Genomic DNA, 27,606 nt, shown 5'->3' with positions numbered 1-27,606 from the left:
CAACCATCGAGTCATCATCGATTACCTTGTTTTTTTATGAGCAAAACATAGTATGGACCCTCTACAAAATAATACATTAATAATCTATTATATATATATATATATATAATTTTTTTTGACATCAAAAGACCATTCTGTTACTCAAACTTGAGGTGGTTTAAGTAACCAAACCGGAATAGAACGACCAACAAAATGTAGTTTCCTATGGAACGATCTAGCAGTCTTAGCTAAAAAATCAACAATCTGATTGTGTACCCGTGGAACGTGAGTGATGTTGAAAGCCGGGAAACATATCTGTAGCGTCTCTATCTTCTCCAATTCCGTCAAAAAGCTTGGCCACGCCTGAGGGTCCTTTACCATTGCAATTAGTTCCTTACAGTCTGTCCCAAAGTTCTGGCAGGTCGAATGTTGCAGCATATTCTCCATCGCCCACTGCAGCGCTTCTACTTCCGAGTGCAAGGATAATTCGCGTCAGGGGAAATTTCTTGTCCCCATAAGTTGAGTGTTCCCAAAACTATCCATCCATGTCCATCCGCTTCCACTAAAGTTAGCCGAAGATATCCAAGATCCATCTATCAAGCAAAAATATTTCTCAAGCTTACGACTTAGGGATCCTCATTTGTATTATCTTGTACCACTGTTTGTACCACTTCATTAGCATCATACCAGGCTCGACATTCACTCTCTGCGTGTCTAACTAGTTCCAAAAGATCTCTATCTATTATATTTATATGCGTGAATTAGTAAACATGAATATCATATAAAAATATTATACATGGAAATGATAACGAATCTATAGATATAAGTAATATAGACCTCTTATAAATAGTATAGTTTTCACTCGTCCACGGTATATTTTTCACTGATTCACGGTATAACAACATTTCGGCAATGGGTTATTTTCAATAACATAACCATAATAAATTTTTGTTTGCAAATTCTTAGCTGTAACTGGTAAATTGATTTGGAATTAATGGAACAAAAATAAATAGAATGATAGGAATGAAATATAGCAAAAAAATGGAATGAAATACATTTCATTCATTCATGAAGAATTTTGTTATGGAATACTTTTCTTTGTATTTTATTAAAATATTTTTGGAATTGGTGGAATGACCATTCCATTCTATTCATATCAAATGGTAAAATTGTTTTTGGAATTAATGGAATCCACCATTCCATATTATTCCATTCCAAAATATTGTAATCCAGTTGCACCCTTAATTTCAATTAAAAATATAAACCCATTCATAGCAGTGATACAACAACTAATCATAACACATTTATATATACTGGATAATCATATTCATGAAAAGCCTCTATGTCAAGGATCTTGATTACAAGATAGTAGGTCAAGACCATTACAAGAAAACTTTTTATTTTAAATGTATTAATTAGTGAAACTAAGAATGAGTAAATGTCAAGGAGAACAATCTATAACACTCTAGTTTTACAACTTCCATTACACATTGTTTCTTAACGCCCGATGATCACAGACTGTGTCATCTCATTGAAGGTAATCAAAGGATTAGACAAGGATTCATAATCTCTCTTATGCACTACAAATATAGGTTTCTCTGGTGATGGAAGGTCTGATTTTGTGGTGAGCATAGACATCAACTCAAGTGTGTTGGGTCTGTCCACTGGTTGGTGTTGAACACAGAGCAGACCAATCTGAGCACATCTAGCTACTTCTAGTGGGTGGGATGAATCATCAACATCTTTGTCCAAGAGAAAAATTCCTCCATTTTCACACCAAGACCCCCATACCTGTTGAGTTCTAAAAAATATTAGCGCAAGACACGTTTTTAAAACCTCTCTGAAAATGTATGAAAAAAGCAGTTAAAGTCTTACATATTCAAGTAGGTCTTTTCCTTCTTTTGCATAGTTGAATCTTGAGATCTTTTCTCCACTGATGATTTCTAACAAAAGAACTCCAAAAGCATAAATGTCTGATTTCTCAGAGAATATCCCTGTCCATGCATACTCAGGAGACATATATCCTCTGCACATATATCAAATAGTTTCACCAAATTTGTAACATACTATGAATCTTTAGGTAAGCATGTTGTTGAAGTCAGACCCTTACAGAGTTCCAACAACCCTGCGAGTATTTTCCTCACATTGGGTTCCCTCAAACATCCGAGCCAAACCAAAATCTGATATTTTCGGGTTCATGTTCTCATCCAGAAGAATATTGCTGACCTTGAGATCTCGGTGAATGACCCTGAGGCGTGAGTCATGGTGGAGATAGAGAAGTCCACGCGCAATACCTTGAATGATATCAAATCTCTTTTGCCAATCAATCTTATGCTTTTTACTTGAATCTGAGCAATAAGACAGTTTAAAACACTATCAGTTAAATAGTTTCTGATATAGAATGAAAGAGGTAAGAGGAGACAAACCAAAGAGAAAAGTATCAAGACTTTTGTTCACCATGAACTCATAAATCAACAGTCTCTCTTCTCCTTCAATGCAACATCCCAAAATTCGTACTAAGTTTCTGTGTTGTAGTTTTGAGATGAGTACTATCTCATTCATGAATTCCTCTTTTCCCTGTCTACAGCTGCTAGAAAGCCGTTTTACAGCAATTTCTTTGCCATCTTGAAGCTTCCCCTGAAACAGATTTAAATATATTTTGAGAGCATAAACAGAGAATACAAAAGAGCAAAGTGGAATACAATTCTCTGACCTTATAAACTGAACCAAATCCGCCATGCCCAAGTTTATTTGAGAGACTAAAATTATTGGTGGCAGTTTGAATAGTATTCATTTCAAAGAAACATAAACTTGAGAAATCTTGTGGTGTCAGATCATTGCTCCATGCATCTTGTGACGCATTGTTTGATATTATTTCTGAAACGTTCCAAGAATAAATGAACAACAAGCCATATCTATAAATATAGCAAGGTCACCAGTGTGTTACCATTATGTTTCACTCTGTATCTCCAAACACAAAACACAGAAGAACCCAATATCACAAAAAGAAAAAGGCTGACAAGACTAGCAGTAATGGTCTTCTTGCGCTTATTTCCATCTGAGATACAAAAACAAATAAAACAATAAGCCATGATGGAACCAAAAAGAAGTTCAATGATGTAATCTTTCCCAAGGCATACCCAACTCAGAACGTGCAAGACGAATGGAAAGAAGCTCTCCTCCTGAAGAAAACTGCACTGTGTCCATTAACTCATGATTCCACATTAAGCACCCAATTTCCCGAATAAAAGCAAAGGCCAAGCAAGAACAGTTTTGGAGGCAACTTTGGTAGCATTCTTCAGCATCCAAATTTGCAAATTTGTAAAAGTCTGGAGGCTTTATGTTGGCAACATGATGGAAGACATTTTGAGATTTGCCAGTAGAGTTTCCATAACAAAGTAGTTCGGTTCGCCTTACACAACCTTCAGTCCAGTTTCCTCTTTCCCACTCCTCTTTATATTTTGGAACAAACCCTTTGAAGCATTTACACTTTGGAGGTACTGACCTAACGCACAACCCAAAAGGTCCACATAAACCGTAAACATCGCATGAATTGGCTGGACCCTCGTAGGTTAAATCCCACTCGGTCCCACGATGTTGAAACCTTTTAAGATGGCCCTCTGGTGTCAAAACTAGACGCGAAAGTTTGGAGTCTCTTCCTACAAAAGAGAAAGACACTGACCCGTTTGCATCCTGCGGATAGCTGAATTCACTTGCTAACGTTTCATTCATTAGCGGTATCCCGGTGAACCTTGTTTTAGCCCATGGACCGCTTCTATAATAAGGCTTTGAGCCTCTCGTGGTAAGCACCTGTGATGGCACTTGCGGTGTAATCTGAGTCACAAAATCACCAGGCGATGGATCAGTGTAACTTTTCCAAGAAGTCAACACCCGCTTCTCACCGGTCGTGAGATCACACGTCAAGGGTGAGAAAGGGAGCATAGTATCACTAAGATGCGCAAAGCTTTCCCATAGTGTTCGTCCGGAAACATTATCTATGACAATAAGATTTCCACTGTCTGAAAGCTCTGCACGAGAACTATTAGATGCGAAAGTTCCTCCACTAGACCAGACAGCGCCATGGTTTCTATCCAATAAGAGAAGAGTTCCATTGCTGCTGATACTTAGATTTGCCTTGGAGTCTGTAACAGGCTTTTCTCTATTGGCCACCCACACAACCACCCGAGGAGTGATACCTTTGAACCAGATTCCGACATACTGATTCTGGGAGTTGTTGGGACTAAAGAACCCTAGTTCATAAACTCCATTAGAGGAACTGAGAGTTTTTACTATTGACAAAGGACTCTCTGTAGTTATTTCTCCATGACTAAAACTTAATATCATGGTGAACAAGAGAAAGAAAGCAAGCCACGTCATCTCCATGTGCGTTCTTGCGTCTCCAAGAACGATCTCCTTCAGATTAGTTCAAGAAGCAACCATGTCAATAAGACCAAGTAAGCTATTCTTTAGAGAAATCGTGAGACTATTCTCAATCATCTATTTAACAATTTACTGAACCGCACTTGTTTTCCAAGACAGTGCATTAGTTTATTTAGGATCAACTTAAACCTTATTAAATAATAATACGCAAAGTCATTGCACGAAGAAGTCTAACCTTATACCCAATCAATTACGCAACGTTTGACCCATATTATAACGGACAAGTTATGTGTCTTTTATTCTTCCAAGTGTTAAAGGTCTTTTACTGCTATGGCGTGCACTCTTGCTACGAAATGTACACGAGAGAGACCACCATTAGAGCGAAGCTTGTGAACCTTTGAGAGATGATTCCATGCGAACTCTAAAAGTCTGTCTCAAGGATCTTGATTACAAGATATTACCTCAAGAACGATTCAACAAGTGATAATGATCAAAGCATTCAGGTCGGAAAAATATCTCTTGCACTTAGGCTTTAACAGAAACGATGTTGAAACTTTTTATTTATTTCAAAATGGATCAAAGATAAGAGAGCACCTCCAATAGGGGGTTTTCTCATTGGAGCTCTTAAAATATGTACTATGTATATATCTATGTTTGTATGTATTATATAAATATAAGTATTTGTGGGATCCACAACTTTTGTGGAACCCGAAACTGTTCTGACTGGCAGCTATATATAGGACTCAATCCCGATAGAAAAACTCTCCAGAAAGTTGAATTCCTAGGTTTTGGAAAACACCTTAAATTCTCTAAATCGTGTATGTATCGTTGTGTTTACACCTTTGTAGACCATGTAGAGGATCTTAATGTTGCAAAGTTACTTAAGTCAAGCATCTTAGCTCCATCGATGACGCATCTCAGCTCCACAAGTGAAGAAAAGCAAAAAAACAACACAACGTTGTTGGCAGTAGGGACAGGGACGCCGGAGGTATGATGATGGAGTCATGGAGGCAGTAGCTAGAGAAGATGAAGACGGAGGCGTGTGGAATGTTTAAGAGAATGAGACGATCAGTGGAGTGATAAAAAGAGTATAGTGGGAGGAAAAGAGAGAGATAGAGAGATACAATGAGAGAAAGACAGTGAATATATTGATGTTGTTTTCTACCCATACTAATAAGTCAGATGATTATATGAATAAATCAGTTGATAAGAGTATTAATCAATTAGATCCCTCTAATTAGTTGATTTTGAGTTATTTTCTTACGATGTTTTGTGTGTTAAGGATACACAAGATCATTGCCTTCTCCTCAGAATATTCTAGTCATCAATGTAGATAATATCTTACGTATAGAATAAGGAATGTGTATTTACTTCTAGACCTAGAAGGCTCTTGTCTTTCTGTATATATTGACGGCTCCAGTGCCTGTAATAAACATCATCTTCTACAACTCTTTTATGGTATCAGAGCAGGAAATCTAATCCTGTCTCTCTTTTTCGGCTCTTTCATCCCTCCCCTTTTCGTTTCTCTTCTTCTCATCTCTCTTGCTCAAACATGTCGACCTCATCAGCAACAGCCGAAATCGTTGATCTAACACCCGCAACTCTCTTGAATGTTAACATGTCTAATGTTACAAAACTGACATCCACAAACTACATGATGTGGAGTCTCCAAGTTCACTCCTTGCTCGATGGCTATGACTTTATTATGCTATTTTAATAAGAATGACTTTGAGGAAAGCTTAGTTGGAAATATAAGTTAAAAGGAATTGTGATAGTGATTCACACCGTGAGGGAAATTGATGATATAAACACCCTTTTGATGCTCTTGCAGGCAACAAGTTAAGTTTGGGACTTGAATAACACAAATTCTTTGTCTTTTTAACTTTACCAGAAACAAGTTTAAGGACCACTAATTACAGAGAAGTCATGGGAACACTGAAAAGTCAACTAAAACATGAGCAATCCAAACACCTCAATTCTACAATTTCCATCAACCACCGGTTTTCACAGATTCTGTCGTCTCGCTGACAGTTATCAACTCCCTAAAACGGGATTCATCGTCGCTCGTGTGCACAACAAATGTGGGTTGTTTTGGTGATGGAAGATCCGATGTTGTGGTGAGCATGGATAGCAACTCAAGTGTGTTGGGTCTGTCCCCAGGTTGGTGTTGAACACAGAGCAAACCAATCTGAACACATCTCCCAACTTCTAATGGCTGACATGAATCAGCAACATATTTATCCAAAAGGTCAATTCCTCCAGTTTCACACCAAGAGTCCCACGCCTGTTGTTTAGGTTTAGACCTTTAGATCTTTCAAACCGTTTTGAAACATTTGCAAGTGCATGAGAACTTAAATTCTTACTTACGTATGCAAAAAGGGTTTTCCCTTCTTCTCCATAGCTGAACCTTGAGATTCTCTCTCCACTGATGATTTCTAACAGCATTACTCCGAAGCTGTATATGTCTGATTTCTCAGAGAACATTCCAGTCCATGCATACTCAGGAGACATATATCCTCTGCACATAAGTTAAATATTTTTTAACCAAAGTTAATATCAATTTTAACTTTAAATCATAGTTAAATATGTCTCTGAAATATATTCTTACAACGTTCCTACAACGCGGAGAGTGTTATCTTGATATTCGGTTCCCTGATACAACCGAGCCAAACCAAAATCTGATATTTTTGGGTTCATTTTCTCGTCTAGAAGAATGTTACTGACCTTCAGGTCTCGGTGAATTACCCTAAGGCGTGAGTCACGGTGGAGATATACAAGTCCACGCGCAATACCTTGAATGATATCAAATCTCTTTGGCCAATCAATCTCCAGCCTTTTTCTTGAATCTTTGCAGTAACATAGCATTAAATAAGACAAAGTGTTGTACACAAAGAGAAAACAGCTAAGAGGGAAGGAATGAGGGAAAAAGAGACCCACCAAAGATAAAAGTATTTAGGCTTTTGTTCACCATAAACTCATAAATCAATAGCTTCTCTTCTCCTTCAATGCAGCATCCCAGAACTCGTACTAAGTTTCTGTGTTGGAGTTTGGAGATGAGTACTATCTCATTCATGAACTCCTCTTTGCCCTGCCCAGAGCTGCTAGAAAGCCGTTTTACAGCGATTTCTTTTCCATCTTGCAGTTTTCCCTGAAACAAGTTGCAAATGTCATCACAAGAAAATAGAAAAAAAGCAAAGAGGACAAAAAGTTTCTGACCTTGTAAACGGAACCAAATCCACCTTGTCCAAGTTTGTTTGATGGACTGAAATTGTTGGTAGCAGTTAGTATGGTATTCATCTGAAAGAAATCTAAACCTGGGACATCTTGTTGTTTCAAATCATTATTCCATGCATCCTTTGATATATGAGCTGAAATTTTAGTTAGAGGTGGTGTGTTAGCGCGTAACATCTAGTAATCTAGCCAACTAAGCATATTAAGATTTATTTACCACAAGGTGAAACGAAGGCACCAAAACGATCAAATTATAGTGTTTCGATTTAGTGTATCGTTTAAAGAACAAATCTCAGCGTTTTGATTTAGTGTATGGTTGATGTAGCAGACCCTACGATCGTTCTGTTTGATTAGTAAAGTCATGAATGTGTTACCAATATGTTTCACTCTGCATCTCCAGAAACCAAACGCAGCAAATCCCAAGATCACAAAAACGGTAAGGCTCACCGAAGTGGCAACGATGGTCTTCTTGCGCTTATTTCCACCTGAGAAATGTTGGACAATATATAAGTGATAAGTCTTGCTATTATCATAGAGTAGAAAATAAAATTACAAAAGACAAAAAAGGTCTTTGAATTGTCATGTAAGCCATACCAAACTCAGAATGTGCAAGACGAATGGAAAGAGTCTCTCCTCCCACAGAAAATTGTACAGCGTCCATTAGGTCTTGGTTCCATGCTAAGCACCCTATTCCATTAATGTAAGCAAAGGCCAAGCAAGAACAATTTTGGAGGCAACTTTGGTAGCAGTCTTCAGCATCCAAAGTAGCTGAAAATTTGTAAAATTCTGGAGGCTTTATGTTGGCAAGAGAATGAAAAACGTCTGCAGCTTTTCCGGTAGAATTTCCCAGACAATCTAGTTCGGTGCGCCTCACACAACCACCAGTCCAGTTTCCTCTTTTCCACTCCTCAGTGGATTTTGGTATAAACCCTTTGAAGCATTTACACTTTGGAGATGGTGACATAACACACAACCCAAAGGGTCCACATACATCATAAAAATCGCATGAATTGGCTAATGGAGCCTCATAGTCTACTGCCCAGTCAGTCCCATTATGATGAAAAATCTTCAGTGAGCCTTCTGATGTTATTGTTATACGTGGAGGTTTGGAGTTTCTGTCTAAATAAGAGAAAGATACTGACCCGTTTGCGTCTTGCTGAAGACTAAATGGACTTGTCAATGATGCATCCATCACTGGTATCCCGGTGAACCTTGTTTTAGCCCATGGACCGCTTCTCCAATACGTCGTCGAGCCTCTCATAGTAAGTACCTGTGGTGGCACTTGAGGTGTAACCTCACCCACAAAGTCGCCAGGAGAGGGATCAGTGTAACTTTTCCAAGAAGTCAACACCCGCTTCTCACCGGTGGTGAGATTATACGTCAGGGTTGAGAAAGGGAGCATAGTATCACCAAGATGATCAATGCTTTGCCATATAATTCTTCTCGAAACATTGTCTAATATTACCATAAGGTTTCCATCATCTGACAAAGTTGCGCTATACTCGTTAGATGCAAAATTTTCTCCAGTGGACCAGACAACACCATGTTTGCCATTATACAAGAGAAGGCTTCCGTTGGTGCTGATAGTTAGATTTGCCGTGGAGTCTGTAACAGGACTTTCTCTATTGGCCACCCATACAACGACCCGGGGAACAGGATCCTTCAACCAGATTCCAACATATTGATTTTGGGAATTATTAGGACTGAAGAACCCCAACTCATAAACACCATTGGACGAGCTGAGAGTTTGGCCTATTGACAAAGGACTTGTTGGCGTTATTGCTTCGTAGCTCAAACTCAAGAACATTGTTAACAGAAGGAAACAAGCAAAGAAAGACGGTGTCATCCCCATTTGCGTTGTTGTGTCTCCAAGAACGATCTCCTTTTCATTAGTACACAAGAGAAAGTAAGGCAAGAAAACAAAGTCAAGGACTTAATTATCATTATTCTCAAGAAACTCTCGCCGTTGTTGACCCATCTTCCAAGATTCTGCATTAGTTTATTCAAGATCAACTAAATCCTTGTTTTCTTGTACAATTAGTAAAAAATGAAATGCTTTATATATACTTGTTGGCTCCAAACAATTCGAGTCTTTTACCCACTTGACCTCATATTAAACATTGTGTCATTTTCATGCCCTTTTAAACTCGCTGAGTTCAGAACCAATAGCAAATAGTTATCAACACTCTCTTTACCTTTCACTGTGTGAACCCAAAAAAAAAAAAATCCACCCAATCAACCACGCACAGTTGACCAGAATCAGCGAGAGATTTAACCTAAACAAAGGGACCAAAGAACAATTACCTTATATATGTTCAAGCGGCAGCACCGTTTATTTTATTCTTCCAGGCTACTTTCTCTTCTGCTAAAGAGAGCGTAGAGGTCTGACGGCTTACATCTCAATTTTAAGTTGCTAATTTCTATAACCGTGAACTAATAAAAAGAAAATAACATTATTTTTCTTTTCCTCATCTTATTAAGAAATGAAGAATGAATATATGTTTGAAGTTGTAAAAATTGATCTCTTTAAGAGAATAATCGTTTCTTAACGCCCAAGAATACATGGCTAGTTATTTTATTTAGTACAGGTTGGCATTCATGCTGAAGAAACTTCTCTGTTTTAGCCAAATTTAAAAGTTTCTAGTTAGGTACGAACCAATTTAAAAGTTGGGCTCCGTTGGTTAAAGGGGCTCCTTACAACATCTGTTACAATTCAATTAAAAAATAAAACAGGTATAAAGGGAAGTGTGAAGAAGTTTCACCGCCATTAGATGGAAGCTTGTAATTTCGAGAGATGTTGATGGATCTCGGATCCACTCAAAATTCCAAGATTATGTTGTTGGAACTTCTGTTTTCACAAATATTCTCTTCACCATGCAAATTTAACATCAAGTAAATATATATAGAAAACATATTGTATGTGTGTTCAGTTTTATTTGAATTATATATCTTATTTTAATCACTAGATAAATTTTTTATAGAAAAAATTATAACAAGGATCGTCTCAAGAACAATCACAAGAAAACTTCGTATTTATAACAACTATCACTTTTTGTTTAATTTGTTTCGAGTTAAAAAAACTTAATTAAATGTAATGTTATATCTGATTTTTGTTTTAAATTAAATTTTCTGTAGAACATTCTTTAGTTTTTTATTCATTTTTAAAATCATATTTCTTAAACTTATTTAAAGTATATATGTTTAAGTAAAACATTTAAATCGAGATTAAAAAGCAACCAAGCCATTTCGGTCCTCTAAAAAATCAACCTTACATATAACTAACGGGTATTAAATGACTGACTTTTAATACGACTAAAATAAATTGATCAACTAAATTTTGAGATTTATTTTTGTTTGGCTGAAAATTAAGGAATAAAATGTTGTGTTTGTAAGTTGGAGATTTTTGAGGCTGATATTTGAAAGTTAGAGATTATTTTGTCAATTTCCCCTTTTAATCTTCTAAAACGTTACACTTGAATTTGAATTTATTTTTGTAAAACAATCACTAGAGAACTGATTCATGCTGAGGTATCATTTGCTTAAAATAAAAGCCAATCTTTTTTTTGGACATCTACGACAGTATGTACATGAAATCTTGTATATCCAATTAGCTTCAATGTAAAGATTTTTTTGGCTCTTGTGCCAATTGTGTGGCAGATGAGGAACAACACCTAGAAAAATCTCTTATCCAAGGCGTGCTGCCACGTGGACAGATATAGTTGGTGAAGCAGATACTAATCTAATCTGAGCAAAACCAGATTGGCTATTTAAAAGCCACAAGTACTGAACCTTGTTCTTTCTACCCAGCACTGTCTTGCAGACCATAACTGAACCATCATCATCATCTCTTGGTGACACAAGCGAAGAGTTCAAGGACTAGAGTTAAAATGGCTGCACAAGCCCTTGTGTCTTCTTCACTTACCTCCTCTGTTCAGACCGCTAGACAAATATTCGGCACAAAACCAGCTGTGTCCGTGAGGAAGACTTCCTTTGTTGTTAAGGCTGCCTCAACTCCACCTGTCAAGGTACATTATACTATCTGGTCTTTCACAAATTTTTCTAAAAATCTGTGTGAACTGGATAATCTGATCCTTGATTTTGTGTGTTTTGGTTTCAGCAAGGAGCAAACAGACCATTGTGGTTTGCATCTTCACAATCTCTGTCTTACTTGGATGGCAGGTAATTCCAAATATTTGATTTTTGTAAGCTTCATGATCTTCAAAATGTGTACGCTATATAGACGAAAGTGATTCGTAACTGGGGAGATGTTGTGATTAATCTGCAGCTTACCTGGCGACTATGGATTCGACCCTCTTGGTCTTTCAGACCCAGAGGGTACTGGAGGATTCATCGAACCGAGATGGTTAGCCTACGGAGAGATCATCAACGGACGGTTCGCTATGTTGGGTGCAGCTGGAGCTATTGCCCCTGAGATTCTTGGCAAAGCTGGTTTGATTCCAGCAGACACTGCCCTTCCTTGGTTCCAAACCGGTGTGATTCCACCTGCAGGGACGTACAGCTACTGGGCAGACCCTTACACACTCTTTGTTCTCGAGATGGCTTTGATGGGATTTGCTGAGCACCGGAGGTTGCAGGACTGGTACAACCCAGGATCAATGGGCAAACAGTACTTCTTGGGCTTAGAGAAAGGTTTTGCCGGTTCGGGTGACCCGTCTTACCCCGGGGGACCTTTCTTTAACCCTCTTGGGTTTGGGAAAGACGAGAAGTCAATGAAGGAGTTGAAACTCAAGGAGGTCAAGAACGGTAGACTGGCTATGCTCGCAATCCTAGGCTATTTTGTGCAAGGACTAGTAACCGGTGTGGGGCCATACCAGAACCTTCTTGATCATTTGGCGGATCCAGTCAACAACAATGTCCTGACCAGCCTCAAGTTCCACTGAGATGATCTTCATATCATCCCATGTGTTTTATGTTGGACTCTCATTCTCTTGTATCCTACAGTCTTCGTATTGTACCACCCTTTGTAAACATATTATATCTTTGTAAGATATGAAAATGTCAATGGCCAAAAAGAACAACTTCTAGGATTAATAGTTGGGTTTTCCAATCACCAAGGAAGTCAGTTACATATTTAAAAGATTATTGTCGAATATTTGCCTGTGGTGCTTGAAAAGTACTCATCTCAAATAAATATAAATCTGAGATATGTTGTGGTTTCAGATCATTAGTCCATGCATCCTTTTGATATAAGAGCTAGAAATTTTAATTAGAATTTCTGTGTCAGTGCTTAACGTCTCCAGTAATTTAGCCAAGTGAACATATTTATAACTTTTCTTGCTCTTTTTTATATGCTTAAATCGCAACAAGCGTGGGAATCTTGGTGTGTAGACGGATAAATTAATCTTTTGGACCACCATATTTTGGTTTCAAGTCACCCATTAGAAGCTGGGAGATGTGTTCATATTGGTTTGCTATGTGTTCAACACCAACCTATAAAGAGACCCAACACACTTGAGTTGTCTATGCTCACCATAACATCAGATCTTCCATCCACAGCCACTTTACTTCATTATGCCAAAATTTGGTTTCTGCAGTCAGAGGATAAAACAGATTATACTCAAAGATCCCAAGCCAAAGACAAAGGATAAAAGAGAAACAATGATTTGAAAACAGATTCAACTCGACGCAAACTACAAATCATGTCACGGATAACAAATCCAAATAGAATAGACAACCATTCTTCACAACGGATCTAGAAATTAGGGTTTCAGAGGTTTGAGTCTCAAGAAAACTGAAAAGTGACAAATATATAACAACATTACAACAGTAATTATGCATAAATAAGCTGAAATGTACAAATACAATAACACTGTTTGCATATAAACTTATAAACATATTAACAAATCACTAATAATCATTGAGAAAATAAATCATCCCTTAAAGGAAAAATCCCTTAAGCTTATACTAATCTCATGCTGGTGAGTTCGTATTTGTCCAGGTCCAGGAGGAAGCTCCAAAGATGAAGAAGAGTGCTTCATCTTTTCTGAATCTTCTTCTCTGAACCTAGAATGATGATTTGCAGAAGAAGAAGACGGTTCTTGCTGAGGCTCAGGACGCCATGAATCGAAGTCAGAGTTTCTTGGAGACAGCGTGTTCGCAAAGCTTTCATCCGCACTTCTGCTTCGTTTGTGGACGTTGCGGAGGAGATGGATCGGAGAAGAACCGTGAGTAGGTGTAGATGGACGGCTAGAGAAAGGCGTCGTTGATCCTGAGGTTCTTCCATGTTTGATCTGTTTCTTAGCTGTGTGATGCCAACTCTTTAAAGCTGTTGCTACTCTCTCGTTGAACACTGTAGGTTTCATCTTCGAACCCATCTTCAAGAAAATTCACCAAAATAAAAAATTTCAGAATCTGTTTCTTCGTCTAGCAATGTGTTGTGTTTACGTGTAAGCTTGAGTGTTAGCACACGGGCATAATCGTCTTACAAATATTTATTCGTTTCTATTTTATTAATTAAAATATCCTAAAAAATTTAAATCAAACATCAAAATATTTATATATAACAAATTTTTTTATCAAAATATATATGCTTTGCTTTTCCAAAAAAGAATAAATAAATATATGCTTATTATTGAGTCGAAATTTTTAACTCACATATTAAAACTATTTTATAAAATACCTTTATACAAATATTTTTGTTTAATTAATATAATTATAAAAACAATTATCTTCATTTTTAACTTTTTAATAGAAAATATTATTTTCAAATAACAACATAATATATATAAGAATTATCTTATTTTTTTAGAATATAATTTACAATAAATAATTAAATCTACCAATATGTTGAAAATATTTATGAGATCTCTTATGTTTTAAAATATTCATTTATTTTTTTGCAAGTTTGATTTTTGTATGTTTCTCGTAGGACATGTAATTGAGTACTGCTCTTGTATCTGTAAAAAGTCATCTTAATTTTTACAATTTATAATAGGAAAATATTATTTCAAAATAACAACATAATATATAAGAACTATCTTATTTTTAAAATATGATTTTAATAAATAAATAAGTCTACCAATGTTTTGAAAATCTTGGAAAATGTAGTTAAGGGAACTATAGGCGAGATCTCTTACGTTTTAAATATTCATCTTTTTTTATTTGCAAATATGTTTTTTGTATGTTTTTCATAGGACATGTAATCGCGTACTACTTTTATATCGGTAGAACATAAACATGAGCTTTTGTAGTAACCAGCTGGTGGTAACAAATATTACCAAAATTTACAATTGTTAGAGAATGTATTTTTTTAAAACTAAACACAAATAAATTAAGATAATAATGCTACTGATGAGCTTATATTAACAAAATCCAAAAATATATAACCTTTTTGATACCAACAATACAGATATAATCCTTTCATGACATGTAAGAAAAATCTTCTTATATAGGGGGTGATTGGTTGGGTTGTAATTGTAGAAAATTTACTTTAATATTTTGTCTGTAGGATTTTTGATTTAGCTTTAAATGATGTAGCTTTAAAATTTCATACAGCTAAAAAAATGGGGCTTTAGAAAATAAGATGTTTACAGCCATTTTTTGTGTGTTTTTGCTGTACTTTTAATTTTTTGGTTGTAGCTTTAAAAACCAAGATAAAGCATGATTGGTAGTATTTAAGGTTCTAGATAAAAATTAAAGCTAAAGTCACTTTCTACAGCCCAACCAATCACCCCCATAATATTAATAAGATAATATATCAAATATTTGTGTATATGATAATTATCATATTTTTCTTAAAACTTTTTATTATCTAATATAACTATGATTAAAATTATCTATTAGAATCATTGACTCACCTAAGAAATTCTTATATACCATATCAAAACAAATAATATTAACTATTTAAAGTCCTTATTTAGCTTTTAAATATTTATTTAGATACTAAGTTGAATCGTTAAATCTGTTTTTTGGATTTTTGTCTGTTCTCGGGATTTTTGGGTATACGTTCGATTTGATTAATAATACTTCCATTACCCGATATACCATATAGGATCCATTCAGATATTTCTTGCATCTCGGATTGGGTACAAAGTCAGGTTTTCGGTTGGGTTCTGTTCGGATCTTGGATATTGGGTTTTTTGCCCATGCCTATGTATGTGTGTATATGTGTGCGTAACTTACCTGAGTCACTAGAGCATAAAGAGGAAGAGTAACGTAGCTGCAAAGAATTTGTACAATAACTCTGCAAGAAGTGAAACAAGGTTGTGAGGTTGTTAGTTTTTAAGGGATGTTTTGACTTATCAGTGTGTATGATTGGATAAAGCTTAACTTTTACTTACCCAACTGAAATTCTGATGACCACATCTACAATGGTTTTGTGGTAACAGTTCTCGAGCTGGAACTCATACTGCAGAAATAAAAAATCTGATTTCAATGGATGATGCTTGAGAGTTGGTACTGGAGAATGTATAATTGCTCTGCTTTCTTACCGTTGTCCAGGCAAAAAAAGCTAGTTGAAACGCATTCTGCAAATGGCACAAAGGTTTAGTTTTGAGGCATTTTCTCACAGTTGTTGACTGTGAAAGTATGTACTATACCGTGAAAAGGACTAAGTGAATGAGGAAGAGAATAAAACGTGGGCGACCGAACCAGAAGAGGTGATCACCGGGCTGAACAAGCGGCATGCCCTTCACTATGTCTCCTTTCTCTTGGATTAAAAGTCCAAGTTTTGTTATTATCACTTGAAGTTTTGTCCCAACTATAAGAATCACCTACAGTTTGTTTAATACATTCACTCTTGTTAAAGAGACGAAACCAAACAACTAAGAATGCTTACTTTTAAGGGTTTTGTTGCTTACAACTAATGGAATGAATGGTTGCCAGAGGAAAGAATGCAATCCTGTTCATAAGAATATCAGAGCAAATATATTAGTTCTGGGACTGTTACAAGAGATATCGGATGCAGAAACATTCTGAGCATTAGTGTACCGTTTGTGTTGGTCAGGAGAAATAGCACGGCGACAAACCAAATCACAGGACTGGAGATATAAGCAATTGAAACATCAGACAAACAGGTAACTAGTGAAGTGATATAGTTTGTTAAAAACACTACTAATTAGTCCCAAAACCTGATTTCGACGATGGTTTTGAAGTCTTCTTCTAATGATCTCTGAATGTACTTCCGGAAATCGAACCTCCCATCACTCCCTGGAGCCAAATGGGCCTGGAGAAGAAGGATTCGTCTTGAGAGAAGTTCTTTTCAAACAATAGAAAAATGAAAAGATCAATAAGATTTTGAGTTTTTTCTTACCATGATGAAACCATGTCTTAGTGTTAAGTAATCAACTCTAGTAACAGATCCAAAGAACTGTCGGAAGAAACATACAATCCACAGTGTAATAGTTGATTTGCTCCAGAAATTCAAATGTCTACGCCCGAAAGATGTATCCCTCGCAAACCTAAACCTCTCAGGATCTGCTTTATCGAAAAATGCTTCTTAAAGCTTTACACACAGTTTCATCCATTTCAAGTTTTATAGGTTATATATGAATACCGTGAGAATACTGATATTCAATTGTCTTGGTCTCCTCTTCCCATCTCTTCCACCTTCTCATCTAAAGTAGCAGAAATAAGAAGAATAATACAATCTTTAACGAAAAGAAGCAATTTTGAACCAGTTTTGACCACAATGTGGAGGTAATAATAATAATTTACCTTGGTCTTGCCTAGAGCATAAGTAACAACGCAGTAGATCACATGACAAACCGCGAGAACGAAGATAAATATATGCAGCTGATGCATCCCATAAGACGATACAAAAGCGACTTTTCCCTGGAAACAAACATTAGAAGAATCATTCGTCAAGACTGAAAAAGAGTTAACATAAAGAAAATATTTTTAAAGAATGAATGTTTACCTTCTCTGCACACTTGTCATAACCTTTGGTAGCCAAACTCCGGCGAGGAATGTAAGATTGGACTAACTCATGAAGCTTTCGACCAGAGTTTTCTTCAGCATTTTTGGTATCTTTTTTCTTAGGTGGATACTTTTTCGCCTCTTCAGATTCACTGCAAGGGTGCATTGATGCTGCGATGCTCTCGGAGACGCAAATTTGCGATATATAGTTTTGTCCAATTGTTAGCAATAGTGATATGAATCCCATCAGCATAAGCTCTGCAAATTACATTTTATTAATGTTTATTAAATGTATCTTTGGGAGGGAAATTATATATTTTAAATTACAACTAGTTCATTTGATGAATTATTACAACTAGTTTATTACTTCCTCTGTTTCATATTAAGCTTCGTTATAGAGTAAAAATTTTTATTACAAAATAATTATCGTCTTAGAATTTTAATGCATAATTTATTAAATTTATGTGCTATATGATTTTTTATATTTTCCGTTTTATTTTTCTATTTGTTGAAAATGATTAGGTGTACATTCAATAATTTTTTTCATTTAAAAATATATAAAATTAAATTTGTTTTTAATATGTGTGTACAGATTTAAAACTACAATGAAAATGAAATGGAGAGGGTACCTGCTTTCACTTTTTCTAGAGCTTCGTACAGAGCTTTTTTGTTCTTAATCTTAAACCACTGTTATAAGAAGATAAAAAAACAGAGCATGTATTCTTAGTTGTGAATAATAGAAACAGAGAACACTGTGAAACCAACACAAACACACACAAAAAACTGTAACCCCCTTTTGGTTTTGGCACTTTCAAACATGAATTACGTTTTTAATCTTCAGATGGAGTTTGACTTTTAGGATCATGAAGAAGAAACAAACAGACTCAGAAACAAAGCAAAAAGAAGAAACAGAGAACAAAGCAGAACAAAGCAGACACAGAAACAGAGAATCAAGAAGAACTAAACAGACACAGAAACAGAGAATCAAGAAAACTAAACACAGACAGAGAAACAGAGTTTGTGAAACAGAGAATCAAGAAAACTAAACAGATACAAGAAGAAGTAAAAAAATGGACTTACGGTTCCAAGTTTGTGAATCAGTTTCTCAATGACAATCGAAAATAGAAGCAAGAAGAAGCAAACCACAGCGACCGCCCAGGTGGAAGTCTGCTGTAGCGTTTTTTCGTCCACCTTATCCGCCATTAGAGCTCACAGGACAAAAAGCTTTCCCTTTGAAAATTTTCTCCCCCGTAAACACTATCTAATATAGTATAACGTCGACTAAATTAAAAATTAACAAACTCAGGTTTATCTGTTTTTTATATTGTATATTTTGTTTGACCTCTTCCTCATTTTTTTTTGGTTTATTTGCAGTCATGAGATACGTATTTATGTATATACGCAGATAGACGAAGGTGAAAGAAGATGACCCGCGAGTAGGCATATCTTGAAAAGTTCAAAGCTTTTGACTTTGAAACCATAATACATTTTTGAATAACATTTTATGCTACCATTATGTATTATGGATGAATTAGCTAGATGACTATATTAGAGAAAAAAATTTAAAATCTAACCATATAAAAAATAGTACTTTTGATGTGACAGTTCGGTAAGGAAACTGACTGATTTCTCCTTCTACGCGTGAATTTTGTGGTATGTATAGTGTACATATGTTAAGTTATACTGTATCATATTTATTAGACAAAAATAGAATAACCAATCGCAACATTAATGCATCGTGAAGAGAATGAGGGATAGATAAAGATTGTAAAATTACATTTCTAATCTATATTTTCTAAATAAAATAGAACACAAGAAAATTGTGACAGGATTTGCTCTATCTCCCTATCTATTTGTAATTTGCATGAATGTCTTGTTAGAACTTCTTGATAAGTCAGCAAATGAAAGAAATATGGGTTACCATCTGAAGTGTAAGAATATTGACTTAACATATTTATTAAGTTTTGCTGATGACATTATGGTGTTCACTGATGGTATAATCAGGTCAATATAATGCATTGTTGTGCGGTATTTGATTACTTCGGGAAAGTCTATGGTCTGCACATAATCATGGATAAGACAACTATATATTGTGCTGGCATGTCTGAAAATACTTTGCATCAGACAGAACATCGGTTTCATTTTGCCTCTGGAGTGTCACTGGTACGCTATCTTAGTCTACCTTTGCTTACAAGGCATATGGGGAAGTCAGGGGAAAATGGCATTTTTCAACCTTTACTATTTGTGTTGCACACCCAAGCAAAACATAAGTGCTAAATACGACCTAAACTAAATTAATTTGAATTATAGACATGAATTAGATAAACGACGTTGTATTTAGCACTTATGTTTTTTTAGGTCTACAATTGAAATTAGTTTTTAGTTTAGATCATATTTATCACTTATGTTTTGTTTAGATCTGAAAAGGCACGACACAAATAGTAGAGATCGGAAACTGCACTCTGTCCGGGAAGTCAAACTACTGTCCCTTGATCAAGAAAATAAGAAACTGCACCCCTCACTGGACAAAAACATTTTTATCACTGGATGGTAGGCTTCAGCTGATAAAACGGGCTCTCTTAAGAATTGTGAACTTTTGGATGGCTGGTTTTATTCTGCCTGGTGAGTGCATGTTGAGATAAATCCTGGAGGTTCTAGATAAGTCTCCTAATATGTTGGAGATAAATGATATGTATATTTAGATAAGTGTCCATATTATTTGGGTATATCTAGAGTCATTGTACGTGTGTATATATGGAGGTCTTCTCCTTTGTTACTTTACATGATATCAGGGCCTACCCTCTAAAATTTAAAAACAATTTCTTAGCCTTCAAGTTAACGATGGCATCAGGTACCGTGTTGGATACCAAATCGTACTCTCCATATGAGTTATCAGCGTCTGATAATCCGGGTATAGCAATATCTCCGGTACAAATCACCGGCGAGAATTATGCTGAATGGGCCTCAGGGTTGGAGAATGCCTTGCGTGCGAAGAGGAAGTCGGGTTTCATAGATGGAACTTTACCAAAGCCGTCGAAAGAATCTAGAGATCTAGATGCGTGGAATACAGTGAACTCCATCGTTGGGCTCTGCATTTTTATGGTCTGGATATCTGAGTTGAATCCACGCAAAGCTAAGATATCTCGGGCTCTTCTCAGTAGAGAAAAATGTTGGGGGGGGCATAGGTCTACGTTCTTTAAAAGAAATAAACAAGGTCTGTTGTTTATAGTTGATTTGGTGTATTGTTTCTCCTACATCGTCCCTTTGGTTTCCATGGATTAAAGTATACCTGCTAAAACGTGGATCTTGGATGTGGCAAAAGCTATTAAAGTTCCGAGATATGAAAAAATAGTTTCACAGGATGAAAGTTGGAGATGGAAGGAATGACTCAATCTGGCTTGATTCATGGACAACAATGGGAAGGCTGTATGATCTGTTCGGGGCGTGGGAATGTATTGACATGGTAATTCCTTTAAAATCCACTGTCGCAATGGCTGTTCCTAATCAAAGATGACGAAGGCATCGAGTGGATCGTTTTAATGAGGTGGAAACACTTATAGATGACCAAAGGGATAAATTTCAGTTGTGGGGGATCAATCTCTCTGGAATTACAAGGAGGAAAAATACAAACCAGTTTTCAGTACTAAAAGAACATGGGAGAATATCAGAAAACAGGACGATTATGTTCCTTAGATAAAAGACACAGTTTTCTCCAACGTTTTCTCACACGGTATGTATTATAAGCTTCAGTTCATGTACTATGGAAAGAACGTAACGATAGAAGACAAGGAGCAGCTCTTACGACAGTGACATCTCTTGCCAAATCTTTGGAGAAACTGGTTCGCAATCGGTGTCTCTCCTTTTATCAAACGAGAGATTTCAAGAACGCAGCTGGTTTAAGCTTGTGGATAATTTTTTACAAAACTTAGTGGCACTTGGGTTAAAAAGTCTGTTTTCTTTTGAATAAATTAAACATATATTTAAAAATAAAAAGATAACATAAATATATTTGTTTTATATCATAAATGATAGGGTAACAATCAGTTACAAACCAATACAGATTATAAATAAATAATGAATGAAATTAATCATCTGATATTAATATGGAGATATCATTTGTAAAATTAACCAAGGGTGGTACGCTACTTGGTCGATTCACATTTTTGGGCCTAGAGATTGACCACGACAACGATCGATTGTCTCGCATCCTCTGGTATAAGGATTGGCTTCTTCCTTCTTGCAGGTGTTTGGGTGCGCTTTATCACAAATCAAACTGTGATCTCCATGAAGGGCATGATAATTTATGTATCTTGACTCTGTCTGGGTTGCTGCAAGAGCCAATAACACCACAAGAAAGAGAGAGACAATAACCTTGATACTTTCAGACATCCCCATACTATTTATTTTTATTTTCCAAACAAATTAAATAAATAAATAGTTTATAAGAGAAACCCCGACTAGGAGCTCAATTATTTTGTGTTTATATATTTAATTGTATTTGGTATCGGCTCTGTTTGGTTTTGAAGAAGAGGTTATTGGTACTTATATAGAAGATAATGGATGTACTTCAAATAGTTATTTTTGGGATGGTGATTAATTAGTAAACATGTAATTTTTAGTAAACAGATACTTTTAGTATATAGATCAGCTGGTTGACGTTTTCTTAAAATTAAGGGATCTTTAGCAATGACAGATATAATTTGCTTTCCTTGTTCAAGATTAAAGGTCGCAAAACAACTTTTAAAGGCGTTCCGGAAGGCGGTGAGTAGGGGGATCTCGGCAATAAATGAGGCCATAAGCAAGAAAAAATGGGGGCCTACCCAAATTAGAGCTGGGCAAATAAATCGAACCCGATTCGATAAAAATGAATCCGAACCGATCCGACACGACGTAAATACCGATTGGATCTTGTTTTGTGGTATTTTGGGTTATGAGTGTTATCCGAACCGAACCTGAACCTATATGGATACTCGATAGAACCCAAAAAATTCAAAATCTCCCAAAATAGCTTGTATCAAACATGATCTTAATTCCTAATATGTATTCAGAACACACTAAGAAATTATTGAACATCTAAAGTAATTATCTATTACATTAATGTTGATGGTTGAAGTTGGTGGTTGAAGCTTGAAGTTTTTAGATTTTGGTTTTGTTTTCATTGAATAATATTTTTCATTTCATGAGAACTTAGTTTTTGTTTTATGCTTTATTTTATTTGGTTTTCTTTCTATCATTACCTTTCGTTTAATTTTGAATGATCGCGTTTGATGTTCTTTTCTTATTTTTGAATCGATTTAACTTATGTTTTGGTTACAAAATAGATATAAATCATGTATTTTAAAACCGAAGAACTGATTTTACTTATGTTTTGATTACAAAGTAAATACAAATTATGTACTTTTAAACCAAAGAACCGATTGGGACTCGAACCCGAAAGTACAACGGGTTGTACCGGTTCTTTGAAGATTTACTAACCCCGACCCGAACCCCAAAGAACCCGAACCGGTCCCGAACCGAATTTTTGTATAACCCAAATGAGACTGATTTTGATAAACCCGAAAACCCGAGACCTGATTGGACAAAACCGAAACCCGATTGGGACCTCGAATGCCCATGCCTAACCCAAATATTACAGACGAGAAAAAGCTTAAGAGTCATGGAGAAAGAGGAAAAGACAAAGTTAAAAAGTCTATGTAAATATAATATTTTTTCTTTTTTATGTTAATTGTAGCTCCTACTTTAGTTATGTTTTATTATTATTATCATTTTTTCATTTTTGGTTTGCACTTCTTTCCTTTACATGAAATGGTAAAATGTTTTTAAAAAAATTAACTACATAACCTTTTAAAAGTGGGCCTTTAAAAATGGGGGTCCAAGCCCTATATTTCATTTTTCTCTTTCTAAATATACCCCTAACGATGAGAAAGATGACATGACTGATGTTCAGATAGAAGCTATATCCGGAAAAAGATCCAACACATATCTGGCTTGCAAGGTTCAATCAGTGGTAGAGCTAGTTTTTTATTTAACTGGGGGTATAAGTTTTTATTTAACTAATTTTAAAATAAATAAATAATATTTTAATATATATATATATAAAAATATTCAAAACAACAATAAATAGTTACAATCGCCCAAATAATTGAGATATCATTTAAAATCAACAATTAAACTATATCCAAATTCTTTAAATTCCAATGGCGCGGGAATAGCTTTACATAGGAATTCTTTTAAAATTCACTGTCGCAAAGGCTGTTGCTAATCGAAGAAGACGAAGGCATCGAGTTGATCCTTTTAATGAGGTGGAAACACTTATAGATGCTTAAAGGGATAAATTTCAGTTGTGGAGGATCAATCTCACTGGAAATACAAGGAGGAAATATACAAACCAGTTTTCAGTACTAAAAGAACATGGGAGAATATCAGAAAACAGGAGGATTATGTTCCTTAGATAAAAGACACAGTTTTCTCCAACGTTTTCTCACACGGTATGTATTACAAGCTTCAGTTCATGTACTATGGAAAGAACGTAACGATAGAAGACAAGGAGCAGCTCTTACGACAGTGACATCTCTTGCCAAATCTTTGGAGAAACTTGTTCGGCAATCAGTGTCTCTCCTTTTATCAAACGAGAGAGTTCAAGAACGCAGCTGGTTTAAGCTTGTGAATAATTGTTTACAAAACTTAGTGGCACTTGGGTAAAAAAGTTTGTTTTCTTTTGAATAAATTAAACATATATTCAAAAATAAAAAGATAACATAAATATATTTGTTTTATATCATAAATGATAGGGTAACAATCAGTTACAAACCAATACAGATTATAAATAAATAATGAATGAAATTAATCATCTGATATTAATATGGAGATATCATTTGTAAAATTAACCAAGGGTGGTGTACTCTACTTGGTCGATTCACATTTTTGGGCCTAGAGATTGACCACGACAACGATCGATTGTCTCGCATCCTCTAGTATAAGGATTGGCTTCTTCCTTCTTGCAGGTGTTTGGGTGCGCTTTATCACAAATTAAACTGTGATCTCCATGAAGGGCATGATAATTTATGTATCTTGACTCTGTCTGGGTTGCTGCAAGAGCCAATAACACCACAAGAAAGAGAGAGACAATAACCTTGATACTTTCAGACATCCCCATATTATTATTAATTATTATTTATTTCTATTTTCCAAACAAATTAAATAAATAAATATTTTATAAAAGTAACCCCGATTAGGAGCTCAATTATTTTGTATTTATATATTTAATTGTATTTGGTATCGGCTCTGTTCGGTTATGAAGAAGAGGTTATTGGTGCTTATATAGTAGATAATAGATGTGTTTCAAATCGTTACTTTTGGGATGGTGAATGATTAGTAACCACGTAATTTTTAGTAAACGGATACTTTTAGTATTTAGATCAACGGGTTGATGTTTTCTTAAAACTAAGGAATTTGAACATTCTATATATGGAAAATACATGTATAATTAGCTTTCCCCGTTCAAGATTAAAGGTCTAAAAATAAAGGATTATATATATATATATTAAATTAAATTTTAAAAAAATGGACAAAAAGTCTATAAAACCTATAAAGTACAACTTGACCAACCAATCAGACAAATTTTGGATTCCGATTCACATACCCAAAAACTTGGTCGAGACCCATTTTTACTTTTAAAATATTTAAAATTAATTTTATGAGTTATACTAGTTGTACGATTACACTAATTGTACAGTTGTACTAATTTTATAGTTGAACATGTTGTACAATATTATTAGTTATATTAGTTGTACATTTTTATTGGTTATACTAATTCTACATTTTTACTATCATGTTTAAAACATGATAAACAAATCAAGCGTGATAACTCATAGATGTACCAATTTTTGAGTTGTACAATTTGTGTACAAAGTTGTACCAGTTTTTGGGTTGTATAAGTTTGTATATAATAGTATCCTGACATTGAAATTGAAAGATTTAGTTGTACCACATAATAAATAAATATACATGAGTTATACTGCTGATATATGTTTACTTAATTAGTATCACAAATTATGAAATCATTCATTTTGTTAAAATACATCAAGTGTATGTTTTTCAAAAAGATAATGGACAAACAAGTAAAGAAACCTTTAAAATATAAGGTAAAATATAAAGACTTATGTGATGGTGTAATAATTTCCAAACATTTATAAAAAAATAAAATAGTTAGGAGAGATCATTTTAAACACCTACCAATTTGGCCAGTTGATTTTTTTTTATGTTAAAAACAAATAGATTTTTAAAATTTATATAATGAAAAAGTTGTGCCAGTATACTAATGGGTAGACCTTGTTTATTGTTTTGTTGATGCTTGTGTTTCTACCAGTACAAAATACAAGTTGAGGATCATATGGTATCAAGATTTTCAATAAGGTTATCATTAAATATACTTTCATCAAGAGAATGAAAGCCTATAAGGTCCAAAATTAGAAGAAAATGGATTATAATGACCGGTCTAATTGGTACAACTAGTACAACGAAGAAAAAAATAGGTATAACTGGTACAACTAAGTTCATTTAATAATACGTAGTTGTATCATTTTTGAGTTGTACCAAGTTAAACGTAGTTTATTTTGACTGTGAAATTGAAAAACGTAATTGTACCATACGCAAAATGTAATTGTATCAGTTGTACCACTTATTTACGTGTCTATACTATGGATAAACATATTTGGAATCATAAATTTTGTAAAAATATGTTTGGTGTATGTTTTTTCTAAAATAGTGTGGCTAAACAAGTGAAAAAACATTAAAAGTATAGACATGAAAATAGTGTGGTTAAACTTACGAAGTGAAGTAATATTAAACTCATCTGTTTTAGACATGATGATGTTGCTTTGGTTTAGTTTTAAAATGTATTGTGAAGGTTGTCAGCATATTTAAATACATTGTTTATATGTATAATGGTGTTGTGAGTTTTTGCATTTGTCCAAGGTTCCTCACTATTAACCTGTAATTTCAAACTTGTAATCCGCATGCTTACTTAAAATAGACACTAAAGTTAAAATTCACTTGTTTGCTTCATTATGAAATTTTAAATAGTTAACGGAGACAGTAAAATTGCAATTATGTAAAAAAGTTTCATCGTTTGATTGTAGTAGTAGCATGTGTCACACCGTTGTTTCTATATTTGTAGCAGTGATATGTAATGTTGCCCTAAACTCCCATCATTTGTAAGGATATGCTTCTCTTGACCTTTTCCCCATAAATTGACTTGGTTACAAATGAAAACTTACAAACTAAGTTAAGTGATATATATGTATAGGTCAATAAATTGGAAATAAGGATTTTAGCTCCATTTTATAATTAAAACAACATTTCTGTTATTGGCTTCAAATCTGGTGAGATTCTAGGAACTGATTGCTAACATATTAATTGATGAACGGGTAGATTAATTGTTTAATATTGTAACATTACATTTTGTGTTTATAGTGTTTGACAATTCTAATATCTTCAGTTTGGTGCTTGTACATATTATACAGTCTTTTATTTTATGAAATTGATGTATGTTGAGTCTCTTGTAGATCTACTTTGGCGAGACTTTCCTACAGGTTGTGACTTTCTTTGAATCTTGAATGTTTCTGTTTTGTGTCTGATTTTAACCCACAGTGATCATTCTTAACGGTGTCATAATCTCTTTTTTTTATTGGCTTCTTGTATGTATTATGATATGTCATGGAATTTACCTGTTTTCACACATGATGTAAGTATGTTTTGAGAGTTTTATATGCATTCAGAGTATTTTTAGAGTCTTTTACAGGGTCATGTACTTGTTGGAAACAATTGGAGCTTTTGGATCATTTTGGAGCTTTGAGGAAAGCTCTACTGAAAACTTGAAGTCGGAGTCGATTATCAAAAGAAGCATCAATCTACGAAGCACTAGAAGTGTCGATCGACACTACAACAATCCACGAGTTTAATGATGATTTAAGCAAATTACAAGTTTTGCCCAGATGTTTCAAGAATGACACCATAAGTCCATGACTGCATGTTAGACTATTTATTAGGGTTTTCTATTGTTTTTAGAGAGAGACTGATAGACCATAGATTTTACCCACTTTCAGCCATGGTCTATAATTGTTTTAATAAAAATTTAAT

The 27,606-nt window shown here is 34.9% G+C and overlaps 6 protein-coding genes across 8 annotated transcripts; 1 reads left to right on the top strand and 5 right to left on the bottom strand.

Annotated features, from left to right (window-relative positions):
* Positions 1 to 899: 899 nt before the first annotated feature.
* Positions 900 to 4,918, bottom strand: LOC106420713 (G-type lectin S-receptor-like serine/threonine-protein kinase At1g61480). Of its 2 annotated transcripts, none has more exons than XM_013861582.3 (7): positions 3,120 to 4,918; positions 2,927 to 3,037; positions 2,693 to 2,856; positions 2,406 to 2,616; positions 2,090 to 2,327; positions 1,855 to 2,005; positions 900 to 1,770 (listed from the first exon to the last, which is right to left on the bottom strand). In XM_013861582.3, the coding sequence occupies exons 1-7, from the start codon at positions 4,360 to 4,362 to the stop codon at positions 1,477 to 1,479; spliced, it is 2,412 nt and encodes an 803-aa protein (XP_013717036.3). In that variant the 5' UTR covers positions 4,363 to 4,918; the 3' UTR covers positions 900 to 1,476. The 2 variants fall into 2 exon arrangements, with proteins under 2 accessions (XP_013717036.3, XP_048595770.1); XM_048739813.1 differs by having other exon boundaries at positions 2,693 to 2,829.
* On the bottom strand, positions 4,910 to 10,158 carry LOC106420617 (G-type lectin S-receptor-like serine/threonine-protein kinase At1g61490). Of its 2 annotated transcripts, none has more exons than XM_048739812.1 (7): positions 8,185 to 10,158; positions 7,921 to 8,075; positions 7,576 to 7,767; positions 7,297 to 7,507; positions 6,968 to 7,205; positions 6,727 to 6,877; positions 4,910 to 6,643 (listed from the first exon to the last, which is right to left on the bottom strand). In XM_048739812.1, the coding sequence occupies exons 1-7, from the start codon at positions 9,440 to 9,442 to the stop codon at positions 6,350 to 6,352; spliced, it is 2,499 nt and encodes an 832-aa protein (XP_048595769.1). In that variant the 5' UTR covers positions 9,443 to 10,158; the 3' UTR covers positions 4,910 to 6,349. The 2 variants fall into 2 exon arrangements, with proteins under 2 accessions (XP_048595769.1, XP_048595768.1); XM_048739811.1 differs by having other exon boundaries at positions 7,576 to 7,727; positions 7,965 to 8,075.
* Positions 10,159 to 11,285: 1,127 nt separating this feature from the next.
* Positions 11,286 to 12,642, top strand: LOC106421061 (photosystem I chlorophyll a/b-binding protein 3-1, chloroplastic). Its single transcript, XM_013861930.3, has 3 exons — positions 11,286 to 11,615; positions 11,708 to 11,769; positions 11,876 to 12,642. Exons 1-3 carry the CDS (start codon positions 11,478 to 11,480, stop codon positions 12,489 to 12,491), a joined length of 816 nt encoding a protein of 271 aa, XP_013717384.1. The 5' UTR covers positions 11,286 to 11,477; the 3' UTR covers positions 12,492 to 12,642.
* Positions 12,643 to 13,338: 696 nt separating this feature from the next.
* Positions 13,339 to 20,568, bottom strand: LOC106420915 (MLO-like protein 6). The gene is made up of 14 exons (XM_013861851.3): positions 18,547 to 20,568; positions 18,096 to 18,153; positions 17,468 to 17,724; positions 17,266 to 17,382; positions 17,105 to 17,165; positions 16,862 to 17,025; positions 16,680 to 16,774; positions 16,540 to 16,589; positions 16,410 to 16,450; positions 16,149 to 16,322; positions 16,041 to 16,076; positions 15,891 to 15,958; positions 15,733 to 15,793; positions 13,339 to 13,925 (listed from the first exon to the last, which is right to left on the bottom strand). The coding sequence occupies exons 1-14, from the start codon at positions 18,667 to 18,669 to the stop codon at positions 13,482 to 13,484; spliced, it is 1,749 nt and encodes a 582-aa protein (XP_013717305.2). The 5' UTR covers positions 18,670 to 20,568; the 3' UTR covers positions 13,339 to 13,481.
* An 893-nt stretch (positions 20,569 to 21,461) lies between these two features.
* On the bottom strand, positions 21,462 to 21,861 carry LOC106373086 (protein RALF-like 9). The gene has a single exon (XM_013813316.3). It carries the CDS (start codon positions 21,859 to 21,861, stop codon positions 21,622 to 21,624), a length of 240 nt encoding a protein of 79 aa, XP_013668770.2. The 3' UTR covers positions 21,462 to 21,621.
* On the bottom strand, positions 21,462 to 24,768 carry LOC106373071 (protein RALF-like 9). The gene has a single exon (XM_048739806.1). The coding sequence runs from the start codon at positions 24,620 to 24,622 to the stop codon at positions 24,383 to 24,385; it is 240 nt and encodes a 79-aa protein (XP_048595763.1). The 5' UTR covers positions 24,623 to 24,768; the 3' UTR covers positions 21,462 to 24,382.
* Between the last annotated feature and the right edge of the window lie 2,838 nt (positions 24,769 to 27,606).

Source organism: Brassica napus, chromosome A9, assembly GCF_020379485.1.
Source record: "Brassica napus cultivar Da-Ae chromosome A9, Da-Ae, whole genome shotgun sequence".
Taxonomy (NCBI): domain Eukaryota; kingdom Viridiplantae; phylum Streptophyta; class Magnoliopsida; order Brassicales; family Brassicaceae; genus Brassica; species Brassica napus.
Note: the sequence above shows the minus strand (reverse complement) of the source record. Positions and strands in the feature narration are given on the sequence as shown.

Bases quoted from the DNA above. Each gene is read 5' to 3' on its own strand.
- LOC106420915 (XM_013861851.3), bottom strand. From the start codon at position 18,669: ATGGCGGATAAGGTGGACGAAAAAACGCTACAGCAGACTTCCACCTGG. The intron at 17,026-17,104 runs GTATTCATATAT...TCGATAAAGCAG, and splicing joins TGAATATCAGTATTCTCACG to ATCCTGAGAGGTTTAGGTTT. The intron at 15,794-15,890 runs GTAAGTAAAAGT...CACTTCTTGCAG, and splicing joins GTCATCAGAATTTCAGTTGG to AGTTATTGTACAAATTCTTT.
- LOC106421061 (XM_013861930.3), top strand. From the start codon at position 11,478: ATGGCTGCACAAGCCCTTGTGTCTTCTTCACTTACCTCCTCTGTTCAG. The intron at 11,616-11,707 runs GTACATTATACT...TTTTGGTTTCAG, and splicing joins CCTCAACTCCACCTGTCAAG to CAAGGAGCAAACAGACCATT. The intron at 11,770-11,875 runs GTAATTCCAAAT...ATTAATCTGCAG, and splicing joins CTGTCTTACTTGGATGGCAG to CTTACCTGGCGACTATGGAT.
- LOC106420617 (XM_048739812.1), bottom strand. From the start codon at position 9,442: ATGGGGATGACACCGTCTTTCTTTGCTTGTTTCCTTCTGTTAACAATG. The intron at 7,508-7,575 runs GTCAGAAACTTT...AACTTGTTTCAG, and splicing joins GATTTGGTTCCGTTTACAAG to GGAAAACTGCAAGATGGAAA. The intron at 6,878-6,967 runs GTAAGAATATAT...ACTTATGTGCAG, and splicing joins CTCCGCGTTGTAGGAACGTT to AGGATATATGTCTCCTGAGT.
- LOC106373071 (XM_048739806.1), bottom strand. From the start codon at position 24,622: ATGGGGATGTCTGAAAGTATCAAGGTTATTGTCTCTCTCTTTCTTGTG.
- LOC106420713 (XM_013861582.3), bottom strand. From the start codon at position 4,362: ATGGAGATGACGTGGCTTGCTTTCTTTCTCTTGTTCACCATGATATTA. The intron at 2,006-2,089 runs GTAAGGGTCTGA...ATATATGTGCAG, and splicing joins CGCAGGGTTGTTGGAACTCT to AGGATATATGTCTCCTGAGT. The intron at 1,771-1,854 runs GTAAGACTTTAA...AGAACTCAACAG, and splicing joins GAAAAGACCTACTTGAATAT to GTATGGGGGTCTTGGTGTGA.
- LOC106373086 (XM_013813316.3), bottom strand. From the start codon at position 21,861: ATGGGGATGTCTGAAAGTATCAAGGTTATTGTCTCTCTCTTTCTTGTG.